General features: G+C 36.7%; 1 protein-coding gene across 1 annotated transcript in view; it reads left to right on the plus strand.

Moving 5' to 3' along the window:
- Window positions 1-17,307, plus strand: part of PRKG1 (protein kinase cGMP-dependent 1) — a gene marked incomplete at its 5' end in the record, with an annotated part of 1,033,183 nt that overhangs the window by 849,696 nt on the left and 166,180 nt on the right. Inside the window, one exon of the mRNA XM_080912438.1 lies at window positions 1,840-1,934. Coding sequence (XP_080768564.1) covers window positions 1,840-1,934 — 95 coding nt within the window. The remainder of the gene's footprint in view (window positions 1-1,839; window positions 1,935-17,307) is intronic.

A 17,307-nucleotide genomic window follows, 5' to 3' on the forward strand; every position in this document is an offset into this window, starting at 1 on the left:
GGGGCTAGGGAGAGGGGTCCATTGTTAAGAGAGGCTACTGCTCCTGGAGAGGACTTGGGTTTGGTTTCCAGTACCAACATCATGTGGCTATCTGTAATTTCGGCTATAAGGGATCCTATGATTCTAGCTTGAAGTCACCTGCTTTCATATAGATATAACTGCCCCTCCCATCTCCCCACAATAATACCCAATTCTCTGACACATATTATTAAAAGTGAATAAAAATATATTAGCAATGAGCCCAAGAGAGAACTACATGCTTAGGGAGTTTCTGGTGGGAAGGAAATGTTGACTTATCGAGTTCTAGTGAAGCATAAACAAGTAGAATTCTAAGGCATTATTGGCTAAGATTGCAAAAATTAAAATACTCTAAATAACAATTTGGCTACTTCCTAAAAAGTTAAATCAATGTGTACCATATAGTCCCTCAGCTTCATACTTTATTTATTCTAGAGAAACAAAAATGTAGTTCTCTAAAAACATGTCCACCAATGTTTGCAGCAGGGCCATCCAATAGAAAAATAGTCAAAATGGATAACTGAATATCATGTTAACCCAACATAATCTGAAAAAAAATGTTCTTCCTCAGCTAGCATCAGGGAATGCTCTCTAATCCCTGGTCTCCAAGACAACAATCAACATGCTAAGTATTGAGGATAGCACCATGTATATGAACTTTGATTCATGGACAGTGAAGGGTGGATGTTTGTTTTCAGAGTCAACACCTGAAGAACTAAGCATGTTTAGATTATAAGCTGGTTCTTTATTTGCATAAGCATTGACTCTTCTGAAACCCTTACTTGTGGGTACCTGAAAAAAAGTATAGAAAGATCTGAAGAGACTTTGTTAATCATATAGTAAGAATATGTAATAAAATATATAAGAATAAAACTAGTAGCTACATCTTCATCTAGAGAGTTGCTAAGCTGCATACTACGTATGTACTAGGATACTATTCAAACAGAAGAAATGAAGTTGAGATGCTCCTATAAACGTGAGTGAATGAGAACCTTTGAAAGCATGGGACCAGTAACTTCTCCTTTACATCAGACTCCCCGCTGAAGATTCTTCATCTATAAAAGCCTTATCAACATGCAAACCAGTGTTTATATGATATAACTTAGTGGTAACTGCCAGAGGTAAAACCGAATTTTCATGGTTTGAAACACGGTGCGGAGGAGTAATCAAATGGATCAGTGGAGAATAATAATTGAATTCCCTCTCTCCCTTGCACAAACCTTACTAGTAATACAAGTTCTGCTCACTGTCATCCTGGGTCTGGGTTAAGAAGCCTAAAGCATGTTGTCTTTAATGTATTTAAGTGCTTGGCTTGTCTCAGTAAATTAGTTTTCTACTTCATTGTATTTTACAGGTAAGTGAATTTTAACTATTTAAATTTTCTGGATGACAGGTGGTATCATTATTATTCCTATATCTCAAAGAGGAAGTGAATGAATGAAAAGGACTATTTAGTGTAATTATATTTCTTCAAACAACAACAACAAAACCTTGAAAAGCAAAGGAAAACCATTGACAAGTACATCATTAAGTTTATCAAACTGGTTGCCTTAGTACAGATAATAAAATCAGGTGTAGCTAAGAAGATTTACTGAAATGAAAGATTTAGGATAAATTCTTAGGGAGGCATAGAATTTGCAAGCATGCAGTTGATTTAGATCAGTGGTTCTCAACTATTTTAATGCTGCAACCCTTTAATACAGTTTCTCATGTTGAGGTAACCCCTACCCCTACGACCATAATAGCATAATAATATGTGACTCCCCCAATATGACCCATAGGTTGAGGATCTCTTATTTAGATTCTCATCTCTCTTTGTAGGTAAACGTTACTCGAGAAGACTCACCAAGTGAAGACCCAGTCTTTCTTAGAACTTTAGGAAAGGGAGATTGGTTTGGAGAGAAAGCCCTGCAGGGGTAAGTAAATCAAATGTACACACTTTTTGTTTATGTACTGTCTAGGTTGGGGTATTTTTGTTGGAAGAGGCACCATGCCCAATGCAACTCTTATAAAGGAAAACATTTAATTGGAGCTAGCTTACAATTCCAGAGGTTTAGTTCATTATCATCATGGTGAGAAGCATGGCAGAAAGCAAGCAGATATCATGCTTGAGAACTAAGAGTTCTATATCTTAATCTGAAGGCAAACAGGAGGAGACTGTCTTCCCACTATCACCATGCAGAAAATTGTTGCATACATTTACATAATATAGTCCCAGTCTATATAAATATCTATATAAATATCTATCATGATTTTAATGTGCATGTTCAGCTTAATTGTTAAAGCTCTTTTTTTTTTTTTTCATGAACATCTCTCTTATGTGTGTGTCAAAAAATCTCCCTCCTCTTAAATAATACAGTCACTGGTTTTAGGGTCTACTGTAACCCTCTATGATATCATTTTCATTTTGTTGTCATCTGTAAAGATCCTCTTTTTAACTGTGGTCATATACTCAGGCATAGGACTTCAGAATAAAAGGAGCACAGCTTCACATGTAGTACTCTATTTCAAACTAGGCCATTTCTCCTGGAAGGTTCTGCAGTGGGATATGCTTCTATACCACTGCAGTCCTTGCTTCACAATGCATGTTCTAGACATACTAAAATTTCTTTTGTCACATCTTCTATGACACACTCAACTTTTTTATTTTATTTTACTTTTTTAAACTTTATTTTAAAAAACAAAGATAAAAGAAAAAATTTTAAACATTTTTGCATAAATGTATACAAATACAATTGTGTCAATGCTTGGCTTTTTTTTTCTTTTTTTTTTTTTTTTTTTTTTTTTTTTAAGGTTTGATACTCTGCATTAAGGTCTTACTAGTTACAATGAGCAAAAAGTACATGTAAAACAGGATGTAACCCAGAATTAGTCAACGTTTTCTTGGTGTGCAAGGATTGAGCATAATGGGTTTTTTTTGTTTGTTTGTTTCTTTTGTTTTCTTTTCTTTTTTTCTTGAGCTTCACACAGTCTGTGAATTGCTTCTGGGGCAGTCCTAGCCTCTGGGGTTAGCAGCCCACTATCAGTGACTGCATATTATGTCTGTTCTTTTGTGACTGGATTATCTCACTCAGGATGATATTCTCTAGATGCAACCATTTTCTTAAAAATTTGGTTAAGTCATTGTTTGTGATAGCTGAGTAGTACTCCATTGTGTAAATGTACCACAATATTTGTATCCATTCATCTACTGAAGTACATCTGGGTTCTTTCCAGCTTCTGGCTATTATAAATAGAGCTGCTATGAACACTGTGGTGTATGTATCTTTGTTGTATATTGGAGTGTCTCTGGGGTATATGCCCAGAAATGGAATAGCTGGATCTTCAGGTAGTACTATATCCAATTTTCTGAAGAATAGCTAGACTGATTTCCAGAGTGGTTGTACCAGTTTACAACCCCACCAACAGTGGAGAAGTGTTCCTCTTTCTCTACATCCTCGCCAGCATCTGCTGTCATCTGAGTTTTGGATCTTGGCCAATCTGACTGGTGTGAGGTGGAATCTCAGGGTTTGTTTTGATTTGCATTTCCCTGATAGTTAAGGATGTCAAGCATTTCCTTAGATGTTTCTCAGCCATTCGATATTCCTCAATTGAGAACCTTTTGTTTAGCTCTGTACCCCATTTTTTAATAGGGTTGTTTGATTCTCTGGTGTCTAGCTTTTTGAGTTCTTTGTATACCTTGGATATTAGGCCTCTATCTGATGTGGTGTTGGTAAAGATCTTTTCCCATTCTGTTGGCTGTCCTTTTGTTTTCTTGACAATGTCCTTAGCCTCACAGAAACTTTGCAATCTCATTAAGTCCCATTTGTTAATCTTTGACCTTAGAGCTTGAGCCATTGTTGTTTTGTTCAGAAAATTTTCTCCTGTGCCTATGTGTTCTAAGGTTTTCCCTACCTTCTTTTCTAATAGTTTTAGTGTATCTGGTTTAATGTGGAGATCTTTGAACCACTTACACTTGAGCTTTGTACAAGGAAATAAGAAAGGGTCTATTTTCATTCTTCTGCATGCTGAGTGCCAGTTGGACTAACACCATTTATTGAACAGGATGTCCTTTTTCCATTGAATGTTTACAGCTCCTTTGTCAAAAATCTGGTGACCATATACGTTAGGGCTTATTTCTGGATTTTCTATTCTATTCCATTGATTTATATGCCTATTTCTGTACCAGTACCATGCAGTTTTCCACACAATTGCCTTGTAATGTAGCTTGAGGTCAGGGATAGTGATTCCTGCCGATGTTTTCTTGTTGTTGAGGATGGATTTTGCTATTCTAGTTCTTTTGTTATTCCAAATGAAATTGCACATTGCTTTTTCCAACTCAGTGAAGAACTGGGTTGGAATTTTGATGGGGATTGCATTGAATCTGTAGATTGCTTTTGGTAAGATGGCCATTATTAAAATGTTGATCCTTCCAATCCATGAGCATGGGAGATCTTTCCATTTTCTGAGATCTTCCTCGATTTCCTTCTTTAGAGGTTTGAAGTTCTTGGCATACAGGTCCTTCACTTGCTTAGTTAGAGTCACACCAATGCATTTCATAGTTTTTGTGAGTATTGTGAAGGGTATCTTTTCCCTAATTTATTTCTCCACATGTTTGTCCTTTGGCTATAGGAAGGTTACTGATTTGTTTGAGTTAATTTTATATCCAGCCACTTTGCTGAACTTGTTTATCAGCTGTTGGAGTTCTCTGGTGGAATTTGTGGCGTCACTTAAGTTCACTATCATGGCATCTGCAAAGAGTGATGTTTTTACTTCTTACTTTCCAATTTGTATCCCTTTGATTTCCTTCTGCTGTCTAATTGCCCCAGCCAGGACTTCCAGTACTATGTTGACTTTTACACACTCGGTTCCCGTGATTCTTTGGGTGTCTGGCTTTTCCTTCCATAGATGAATAATTAAACTTACAACAAGCTCCAACTCTGAGTCAGAACTATGTTGCCAGCATCTTACTTAAGAATATAGAAGCTAATTGGTTGTGCAGCTGCCCACACCTATAATACTTCCATATTGTATTTATATTGATATAAAATATCTAGGATAAAATTAATGGCTTAGCTTTAATCCCAAGAGGAGACGTCTGAGCAGACATGAAAATATTCTGATGTCTTTACACACTCTCCTCATCTCATTATTGATGGTGGCAAGGAGCATCTTAACATCTGGACAACATCATCTACCCAACAGCCAAGAGGGTTCTTAAAACTGTGTGTGTGTGTGTGTGTGTGTGTGTAACTATGTTCTATGTATACATAGAAAGGGGGACAATTTACCTTAGAGCCAGAAGATGACATTGGTTTCTATGGAGGTGGTGGGACAGGCACTTGCGGGCCACCCATTGTGGGTCTTTGAAAAGGAATGCAGATCCTCTAGAAAAGCAGAAAGTGTTCTTTGCTTCTGAGCCACCTGTCTAGCTCACAAAGTGACTTTTAATGAACAGAATTGCAATACTTATTCTCTGCACTTATAGGAAGAAAGGTGAAGATATGAAACATAAAATGTGCCGCACAAGTGTTTTGATCCATTTGATAATCCAGTTAGAACTTGAGCTGGCTCTGTAGACTTAGCTCATCATCAGAAACATAGGTTATCAGTATATAAATATTTACCATGGTTTTAATGTGCATGTTCAGCTTAATCAGTCATAAATTATTAAAGCGTATATCTCTCTGTAAGGTTTATTTTTTCTTCATGTAACAGTATGTCTTTGTTTTGGTATACATTTTTATGAAATAACATCATAACCAACAAATGCATTTCAGTTATCTGTGTTTGTGAGTGCTAATTTTGAAAAATTATGTTTTGACAGCTATAGATTTGTGTGTTTATGGATTACAAAGTGATGTTCTGATTTTTAATACAATATGGAATAATTAAATAAGACCAGTCAACTACATTACCTCATATATTTCAATATTTGTCATGGTAACTTTTGAAGTGAACTTCTCATGATATTGAAATGTGTAGATTATTGGAAGCATGGTCATATGTACTATGCTGTATCATAGGTCAAAATAAGCCAAATTTATACCTCCTGTCTATCTCACCACAATTTTGTGCCTTCTGGTTATATGCTATATTCCATAATGGTGGTATTCATTTACATCTTAACTCACTGTGTGAAATTACCTCCTTTCCTTCACACCATTGTCCACACATGCTATTTATTGTCATTTTGATAATTACTATCCTACCAGGTCTGGGATGACATTTTATTCAGATTTTAATTTGCTTTTTTGCCCAATGATTAGAGATGATGAACCCCCACCCCAACTGTTAGCTACTCTCCTGTCTTGTTTTGAAAAGTGTCTATTTAGGTCTCTGCCCATTTCTTAATGAGTTTTCCTTGTATCTGTTTGTATAGTTATTTGTGCTCCTTTTCTGAATGAATTTCTTATTAGATACATAGCTGTCCAATAGGATCCTGATCTATATGTTATTTCCACTCAGTCATCATTCGTTTTTATTCTAACTCCATTGTGCTAGTTATTTCTTGTCAACTTGGTACAAGTAGACTCATCCAAGAAGAGGGAACTCAGCTGAGGAATTGCCTTCATCAGATTGCGCTGTGCAAATGCCTGCGGGCATCTTCTTGAATAGTAGTTGAAGTAGGAGGCTCACACCCATGATGGGCCATACCATCTCTAGATAGACAGATTGTACTGCATAAGAAAAGCAGCTGAGCAAGCCAGAGAGCAAGTCAGTAGGTACCAGTGTGCCGTAGCCTCTGCTTCAGATGCTGTCTCCGGGTTTCTACTTGAGTTTCCTGTTTTAGTTTCCATCAGTGATGGCCTCTAAGCTGTAAGATGAAACAAGCCCTTTCCTTCCTGTGTTGCCTTTTGGTCATGGTGTTTATCGCAACAAAGAGCAAACCAAGGCACCCTTTGGCTATTTTTGCTTTCTTTTCCTGTGTTTTTGAATAGCCAAGCAATCACTGTATGGTCTACATTGTATAGTTGTTCACTCTATTCAAGTTCTTACTTTGTTTCAGGGCTTGAACTTAAATACTCATTCATGCTGAATGGACTATATATGATATATAGATACACAGTTTGTCAGCATATACTGAAAGGCATGTCCTCAGTGTATTATTATGGAGTTTTGGTAAAAGTAAATAAATATAAATTTGTGAATTAATTTTTATTTCTGGGCTCTCTATTCTGCTACATTTGGTAAATATCTTGTGGAAGTACCATGCCATTTTGGTTGCTATGAATTTTAGTAGACTGAAGGCAGATGCCTCCTACTTGATTCATTTTGCTCATAACTTATTTAAATTTCTTGTTTATTTTGAGACATAAATATATGTATGGCCCAGTCTGTTAAGGAAGGCACCGAGTAGCCCATGTTGGTCTTGAATTCACTATCTTCATGTCTTGGCCTCTGAAGTACTAGAAATATATGAATGTTCACTGGAGCAATTTTGTTTGTATTTATGTTGGTTTTTATGTTTGTATTTCTGTTTAACTTGGTGGTAGTTTTATATGAATTTTAGATCTTTTACTATTTTATGAAAAATAGAAAAATTTTGGGGGAGAGTTATTTAAATCTATAAATTGCTTCATATAGCATGGGCTTAGAAATACTCTTCTACTTTATAGATAGGTGATATATTTTAATGTTTCTCTTTACATTTCTCTTATTATTGTTTTATAGTTTCAAATGTATAGATATTTTCTTCAGTTAAATGATTTCCCATTTTGATTTTTGTCGCCATTGTAAACAAGATCATTATCTACTTCTTTTCCAAAAACGTCATTGTTAATGCTTATAAATGAAGTAATATTTGCATGTTGAATTTGAATTCTATACGTTTATTAAATTTCTCTACCAATTCTAAGGTTTTTCAGGATCCTTAGGATTTTCTATATATTAGAAGAAAGAATTTATAAGAGATACTTCTCGTTAGAAAGGTGTCTTCTACCTTTATTTCTCATAAAAGGAATCAGATTTTCATGGATGGTGTCTGTGTGTGTGTGTGTGTGTGTGTGTGTGTGTGTTTCCTTAACCTATCTTACTTAAGCAGAGACTCTTTTACAATGGTGAAAATTGAGCTGCTTTTAAAAACTCCAATTATTATTATTCTCCAACAAATCATTGTTATTCTCCAACATATTATTCAGACAAATAATTCTCCTCAGGTTCCACAAGATACGGGAGAGAAGAAATGTAAATTTGAAAAATCTCTTAAAAAACAAAGTGTTTCGTTCGAAGCTAATTTCCTTGTTAATGAACTCTGCTAACATTTTGTATGTGTCATTTTTATTCCTTCCAAATCTAAGTGATTGCTTCTTAATTTTCTTTCTGTGGTGTAGAAGAAAAATGGCTCATTATAAATCATCATTTCTACAGGAAATATAGATACCAATTAGCTAGATTTGTTGTTTTCACACTAACCACTTATGATGCCTGGAAAAGTATTTTAGCTGTTTGTCAAAATTATATGTCTCAAATATCATGTGTATGTTCTGATTAAGACTGTGTGCACATGAGGCCAGCATTGACAAGTGGGGTTAGTTTTTCATGGTTCTCAATTCTTCATGCAATGATATAAAAGTGACACATTGGCCGGGATAAATACAGTAGACGATAATTGTCTTATTCTACACTATAGAAAGAGAAAAATCACAAGATTTATATTTTAGAATATTTCAATCAATATTTAACAGACACAAGCCAACTAACTCTTACTAGAGTTGTTTTGTAAGATACCGACAAATAGTCTTTGGGTATCCATGATTTAGTCAAACAACAACCAATTAAAAATTGAAATTAGAATCACTATGTACTACATCAAAAACTATGAAGGTGTTAGATGAGTACACAGAGAAAGATATGTTAGTCTTACAAAGCAAAAGATTCTATGACATTCCTGGAGAATTACAATTCAAATTAAAATACAGAAAAACTTTTAAAAATAGAAATTGACAGGCTAACTTTAAAATCATAATGAAAAAGAAAAAACAACACAAAAACCTTGCATAGCTAGACAGCTCCAGGGGGGCGGGAAGGAAGGAGCAAATTTGGAGACTAATCCTACTGACTTTTTCTGTGGTTTCAAGCTACAGTAATTAAGACGGCATGTTCTGAAGGTAAGATACACACATTGATTTGGAAATGCAGTGAAGGATCCAGAACATAGCCTACATGCCCATCAGTCAGTTTTACAATAACAAATTACATGGACGGATCACTTATCCAAAAGTAATAAGCTCACTCATAGTTGATGACCTTAAGTCTGGAATCAGAGGACAGCATGGTCACATTCTAGTGACATCTATAGTGTATGTGCAGTTAGAAAGAGAGATTGCAGCTTCGTACCTCCTCTTATAAGAGTTCCGGCCCCATGATGTAGGCTCCCCTCAAACAGTCTCTTCCAAAGCCAAGTGTCTCCAAAAGCCTCTATTACTATTTGAGCTTCCACATAAGCTGTTTTTAGAAACACAATTCCATTCATGGTATTTATTTGCTGATGATTTTTCACCAAAGGCTCAAGACTGATAAACCACCATACAAAGAGTACACATGGATGGACCCATGGCTCCAGCTGCATATATAGCAGAGGGCGGCCTTTTTGGGCATCAATGGGAGGAGAAACCCTTGACCCTACCAAGGCTTGATGCCCCAGTGTAGAGGAATGCCAGGGCTGGGAGAAGAGAGGGGGTAGGTGGGTGGAGAAGCATCTTCATAAAAGAAGGGGGAGGGAGGATGGGATATGGGGTTTCTGGAGGGAAAACTGAAAAAAGGGATAACATTTGAAATGTAAATAAAAATATATTCAATAAAAAATAATAAAAAGAGAAATGTTAGCATTTTCCAAAAAAATGATGCTGACCCAGTTGGCTATACATTAAGTTAAATAAATAAATAAATAAATAAATAAATAAATAAATAAATAAATAAATAAAACTTTTCTATATAACTTGCATATCTTACATCATACAGAAAAAAATGAGGTTCATGTTTAAGTATCAGCAACAGCTCAGCCAATTTTAGGTTAAAAATATAAAAGAACATAATTGTTTAAAAACTTTGGTTGGGAAAAGGTTTCTTAGATAATCACATTACAGCATGATTCTTTGGAGAAAGAAATATAATGATTTAGTTACCATTAACGCTAAGAATTTTAGGTGGGGGCTTCAGCCACTCATTTTAAAATACTTTGCAAATGTTAGTAGTCTTTAAATATGTGTGGAATCACGTGTTGACGTTTGTAAGGTGTTCCCACTCCTTAAGGATCTGTGGGTGGGAAGAGGTTTGAGGAGCATTGGTTTCTGTGGTACACATACGTCTGCTGAGGTGATGGATAGGAAGATGGCAGTGGACACGCAAAGATGCCAGCTGCTGTGACAGCTGTCACACAACATGACCTTTGACTCCATAGTTTGATGGTTCCTCTGTGTGCACCTGCAAAATGAATAAATAAATAAAACTATATTTATTCTTCTGTCCTAGACCATTCACCTTCACTCTTGCTGTCTATGCCACAGACAAGCACCCATGATAAATAATGATAAGAACACACACACATACACACCACACACCACATACACACCACACACACACATGTATGCATGTATTTAGAACGTCATTAAAAAAAGAACTTTCCCCTAAAAATGCATTAACAAAATTAATGAACACATTACTCTACTCTAGAATGATAGTGTTAACTGATGTTACGGCAAGGAAAACATGCATGTATTAAAGGTATATGTGTCAAATATTTGTAACAAAATGCATATAATCTGACTTACTTTTGAGTCATAGAGTGAGGTGGCCAGCATGTAGCAATGTATGAAATGAGATTGTTCGGAAACCAGTTATTACCAAAGCTTCATATCAGGAACGGTATCATTTGTTCTCTGTTCTCTCTACGTATGTATTTACAATTCCATAACATACTGTAACTACCCATGCCCTAATTTCCTTAGCTTAAGATTATTTCCACCAAACTAAAATTTTATACATCTATAAAAATAAGTAGAATTATCTTTTGTATTTTTTCCTGTTCGAAATTTGCATGAAGCCTAGCATAGTGTTTCAGCTGCTAAGAAATGCAAACAAGGAAAAGCCAAGAAATCATATCACTCAGAAAATGTCGAACAGGCTTGCATCGTATTTTATACAATTATTTCTCAGTTTAAACAATGCCAGCGGATGTTTTCTTTAACAACTCTATGTTTAACTAATTTAACGTAAAGATGATTAGTCAGGAAATCAATTATGTGGAATTGCCACTTTGAGTTATTACACCAAAGTGGCTGTCTGACAAATTCCGGAGTAAGATTTATGAGGAGAAAGGATACAGCAAAATACATGTTTTTGGTAGCTACTCATATCTTGTCAGAGTGTTTTGCCTAAAAAGTTCTAGGATGGATGTGAGGTTGCCCAGGAAATTAGATGTGGATGCATTTTGTGTTAAACCTGAGTGTGAAGAATATGTTCTAGTCTAGTGAGGTTCGTAAATATGTCTGCAGGCATAAAGATGTGAACATGTCTACAGGAGGTGAATGCAAGCAGGCACTGAAACAAGAGTGTTTTGTTGCTTAGTCTCTTCTGGCTGGGCTGGATTTTAAATCACCATTTGTATTAATTAGTCCGTGTTCTCTGAGAGTCACAGAATTTCTATATTGAGAGAATTTATTATGACCGACAGTCTGTAGTCCAACTCCCCAACAATGGTTATCTGTGTATTGGAAGTAGCTTCTCAGTCTCACAAGGCTAGTTGTTTTATCTGATCTTCTCCAAAGGAAGGTTTTAACAGATGTCCTGGCAAGTAAATGCAAGTGGGTAAGAAGAGGAACCCTTCCTTCTTCCAATGTCCTTATGTAGGTCTTCATAAGAAGGTGTGGCCCAGATTAAAGGAGTCTCAGGCTGACCTTGAACTCAGAGATCTCTTTGACTTACTCTCCTGGTATTAAAGGCATGTACTACATTGCCTGGGCCTAAGCTTTTCATGACCACTATGCTTCAAGATCTCAGTGCCAAGATCCAGGTCAGAAACTTGTACCTTCCAACCTCAAGATCTGGGTCACAAGGTGAGCCCTCCAATTCTGGATTGTAGTTCATTCCAGATATAGTCAAGTTGACAATAAATCTAAGTTCATATTAGTACTAAGTAGGGAAATCTCATTTTCCCTGATGGATTGTAAAGAATAATTTGAAGAAGGTGGAGAGAGATTCTCTAATAAAATGACTGGGTAAAGTAGGCTTGGGAGACAGCTCACTTGGTGAACTGATTGCTACACAAGCTGGAGATCTAACTTCTGTCACTAGAACCCATGTGAAAGTGGTACCTCACACTTGTCATCTCAGCATCAGTATGCAGAGACACATGGGTCCCTGGGACTCAGTGCTCAGCCCGTCTACCTAGTTGACAAGTTGACCACTAAGAACACTGCTTCAAATAATGAGGTAGATGACACCCGAAGAACAACACTGTGTGACTTATGGATATTATACTCATGTGCTCACATGTGCACCGAAACATATGCAAGCAATCTAGGGCAAAACCATTTGTTATAATCCGGAAGAAATGAATTTCACTTACTAATTGCACTAAAACTGAAGCATGCTCATTTAAGTTGCTTTCTAGGCAAAAGTGATGAAACATCAACAGCTCCAAATTTGTTAAATTTATTGTGTTTTTAATTTTTAATAAAAAAGAATATCTGATTCTATTGGATTATTAAGCAGCTGTGGCTTATCCATTCACCCTAGCTCCAGGGGCTGTTTGGCATAACTCAAACTATTTCTAGATAATTTTCTTACAGCACGTAATATACCAGATTTTTCTTGAATACTTCTGGCTATTTTTTTTCAGGAGTCCTGATTCCTTTAGTAGAATTGATATAAAGTGCTAAGAGCATCAGAGTGTGCTCTTATTCACTGGATGAAATAAGAAATCTAGATATGTATATTTGCATGTGTTTGTGTGTATGTGTGTGCACATATGCATGCATTCATGTTGTTTATTAATTAATCTGCTCCTCCGTCCCAGCCAAGTGCTGGTCTGATCAGCATCTAATACCTGTAGACGCTACAGAGAGACAGAGTAGAACTTATAAAACAAAGCTAGCAACTACTACTAGTAGTAGAAATTGAATAATGAAAATCTCAATATCATAACTGAATCTGCAGCAAAACAATTTTTGCTAGACATGGCAGTGCTGCTATAAATATGACCTCTCAGTGGCTGTGACTGCAGGTACAAGGTTTGCACAGAATCATATCTGACAAAAATCCAAGAATGGATGGAAAAGGGGGTCCACGAAGTCCCACCCCTATCTGAGGAATGGTTGGTAATACACGGCACCTGAGGGAGGATGAGATGGGTTTTTTTTTTTTTTTTTTTTTTTTTAGGGATACAAGAACTGAGAGTCTGGTTATGTTTCAATACATGGTCCTGCACCTATGACCACATAGGCAGAATTAAATAGAATCAATACATATTTAAAAAGAGAAAGACAGAAAGCATGTGAAATTGAAAGGGGAAAGAGAGGGAATAGGAGAGGAATTAGAAGTGTGAGTGTGGGAGTAGATTTGATCCCAGTATATTATATGCCTTTAAATGTGTTGGGGACAGTTTTATACTAATGCCTTTTTCTCCTGGGTTGGCTGCATACCAACCACCAGCCAGCATTTCTTTTGCTCTACCTACCTTTAGTTCCTGGAAGTGACCACACTACCATCCCCAAAAGACACACTCACACACACACACACACACACACACACACACACACACACACACACACAATTTATTACTTCACAAATTGCCTTTTTGGCACAATTGCTGGGTGTAGCTGTCTCCTGACTGGAAAAGTCTGCCCTTTCCAATGTATTATCTCCATATTGCTACCTGCCCTAAACTTAGCAGCTAGTCCCACCTAGCCCCTGTCAAACATCCTTGGCCACCCACCTGTAGTAGTGGCCACAAGCCCCGGCCCCCTAACCCTCCAGACCTCACATGGTTGCTGTGCTCTTCTCCCTCTGCAAAAAAATCTCTCCTTTTTAAAAATTTTATTTATTTTAATTAATTAATTTATTTTATAAAATATTATTATATCTCACAAAATTTGTTACATAATCATATATGATGAATGCACAAATTTTCCCTATTTTTTTTCTAAGAAGAACTGAGGTTTCCACATTTTGGCCTTCCTTCTTTTTGAGCTTCATATGGTCAGGGCAGGAGAGATGGCTCAGCCATTAAAGGCTAGACTCACAAGCAAAAGTCTCTCCTTTTTTTGTCTGTCCTTTTTTTCTGTCCTGGGACCTGTACCTTCTTTTTTCCTGCCTGTACCTTCTGCTCAGATATTGGCCCCTGTTTTCTTTACTGAAAAATTCAAGTACCAATTAGGTAACAAGCTCTTAGCATCAGAACAGCCTCTTCACCAATGTACCTGTAAGAGTGACACAGAAGCCACCAAACAAGGTTGCCAGCGAACAAATGGAGAATAACTCTTGTAGTCAAACAAATCATGAAGACACTGGGATATAAATCACATAAATAAATATTCATGAATGTATGTTGATATAAATTGATTGAACGGGAAGAAGAGGCATGTTGAGTACAATATTTTAAATTAAAAGAGAATTGCACACTGACTATTAGGTCATACAAATAATATTTCTGAGCCAAACCCACTAAAAATTGTTAATACTGGTGGAATCTTAAGTTGGAAGCAGGCATTTTCACAGTCTCAAACTATTTACCTTAAAATATTCGCTACTAACTGAAATGATTGCTCTGGGTATGTTTACATAGAGTCTGGAACAAATGTTTTTGACTATGGGTAATGACTAATCACTAATTGCAATGCATTTAGTCTGCATTGTGTCTCTGCTAAGGTAGGTTAGACTTTTGCAGGTTTCACTGACTCATTACATAAAACTAATATTGTATCCTATGTTATAACTAGTGAATTGCTGAGAGGCAAATGGTGTGTTTTCACCTTCTGATGAAATTAAGTACTTTAGCATGTGAAGATGATAAGTTCAATATCAATACTGTTTCGCATTGCTGCTTGACCCATGATCATGAGTTTAGGAAGGTGAAAACCCTTGCTTCCTGAGTATGAAATTATAAAAGAATTACCTTCTTACTCAGTGTCGTTTTCTGGGTACTCATGGGCTGAAGGATATAGAAACTGAGGGAAGAATTAGCTTCAAAAATCACTGTTGCTCTTGGCAGAATACAGTTTCTAGAGGCTGTAATTTCAGGTCCCATTTCCCAGTTAATGGTCTTCAGCATCAAAGAGCATATGTGCCCGTTGTTTCCTTTAGATTTTTTTACTGCTTCTGGTTAGACACTGATCAGCTTTTCAGTGATCCAGACAAACTCACATCCTCTCCCTATCTGAAGATCAACCCTGTTTGACACAACTACTCTCAAGAGGATATTTTACCTTATTGATGGATCAGGGCACTTGGGCAAAGGTGTCTTTTGGAAACTACTTAGGGAATGCCACCTGTCCCGTATTATGTTTAATATTTAGTGCTGTTTTTGACTCAGGTTTCTACCTGTTTTTACCTTGTCAGCAATCTCCTCTCTGAACAGGATGATCTTGTGTGTAACTTGATCAGTGTGGTCCACCACGCTATTGCCTACAAGTGGGACACAAGACCCCAGGTTAGGTTGGATCTCGTTTCATTTTGTAGAGAGTAGAATTTGGAACAATTCATGAAGGTGGGGGTACAGTGCAGTGGGAACTGATCTAGGAAAAGTTGGGGAAAATGGGGAGGTGTGAGAATACCCCAAATATATTGTATGAAATTATTATAGAATTAATAAAGATTTTTTTTTTTTGGAGAAAGTACTGAGGCAGCAATCTTTAACTTCTCACCATGAAACCTGACAGTTGTTTTGTAATGCAGCAATCCCAAACATTCAAAAACTGTTTCTGTGAATGCCACGCCGATACTTACTTAATTTTTAGTGTGCTGGAAAAGGTTATGAAAGTGAACCTGACTTGATGTACCTATAGCATTATACTCCGGCAAATGCTTCTCCTTGGTTACAAATGAGCCCCCATGTGGCTACCTGAGCCTTTGGGGTTTTACTTGAGGCTCTTATATTAAATCCAGTTTGCTCTCTCCTTTGTTCTTCAACGTAAATGCAGTCTTTTATTGCACCCCAGTTTTACCTGTTAGCGTGGAGGATTCCAATAGGATTTGAGAGAAAGTGTTTAATTGAGAAGATTTCCTGTTCCCTTTCAGATGTGCTGCTCCTATTTATACCAGATTCTACCTCATGGTGTATCTCATTTAAGTGAATTTTTTTTATATTTTCAGTTTTGGGAGCATGGCATTAGGGGAATACTATAATTTGAAGGGTTGTAGACTATTAAATAATAGGCGTTTAAATAATTATATTATTTCATATTTATTTTTATATATTATATAATTTATGCTATATTTATTATATAATATCAATATATTAATATTGTGATATATAAAATATTGTTATTATTAATGTGGGGGTTGTGCATTTGTCACAGAACAAGGGAAGCTGTCAGAGAACAATTTGTGAACTGAGTTTTCTCCTTCCATCTTGGCACAGGTTCTGTTTGACTATTAGGATTACATGACAAGTACTTTGTTTACTGAGTCATATCCCCAGCCTTAAGAATATCTGTGTGTGTGTGTGTGTGTGTGTGTGTGTGTGTGTGTGTGTGTGTGTGTGATATTCTTTAGGATATGCTTATAAAAACCCTGATTCTAATAGAAAATCTGATTCCTTTCTCTGACCCCCAAATTGCATCTTCTACAAAATTGTATTTCTGGAGAGTAGCCTGAGCCCTTTAGAAATGGAGCCTTGGGGCTCTGAGAATTTACTTAGGCAGATACATGTATTGTTCCTTGATCCAAGTTATACTCTCTCCTATACAGTCTAGAAAAAGCACGTGTCCTCAAATGAGATCATATAAAGTGAGTGATATGGAAATCTGGATCATTATCTTCGTGTTAATGTACTGTTTTAAGTTTCACTCTTTAGAAAAATGATTGTTAGGTAAGTGTTCTATCCCAGAGGTACGTCCCTCTCCCTTCAGCATAATGTTGGGGTTGTTGTTGCTTCTGATTGTGTGCTGCACTGGAAGGTACATGTGGAGGTCGGAGTCAGTGTGGGAAGGTCCTTTCTCATTCATTCTCTGCCTTAATTTCTTAACACTGTGGATCCCAGGGAAGCTGACTTGAGTGTTTGGAGACTGGTCTGCCAGCCCCTTGGTTTCCTAGTCTCAAGCCCACTCCTCCCCAGCCCCGGAATGTCCTGCTGGGCCTGGCTCTTATGTG

The sequence above is a fragment of the Micromys minutus genome, assembly GCF_963924665.1.
Source record: "Micromys minutus genome assembly, chromosome: 2".
Lineage (NCBI taxonomy): Eukaryota > Metazoa > Chordata > Mammalia > Rodentia > Muridae > Micromys > Micromys minutus.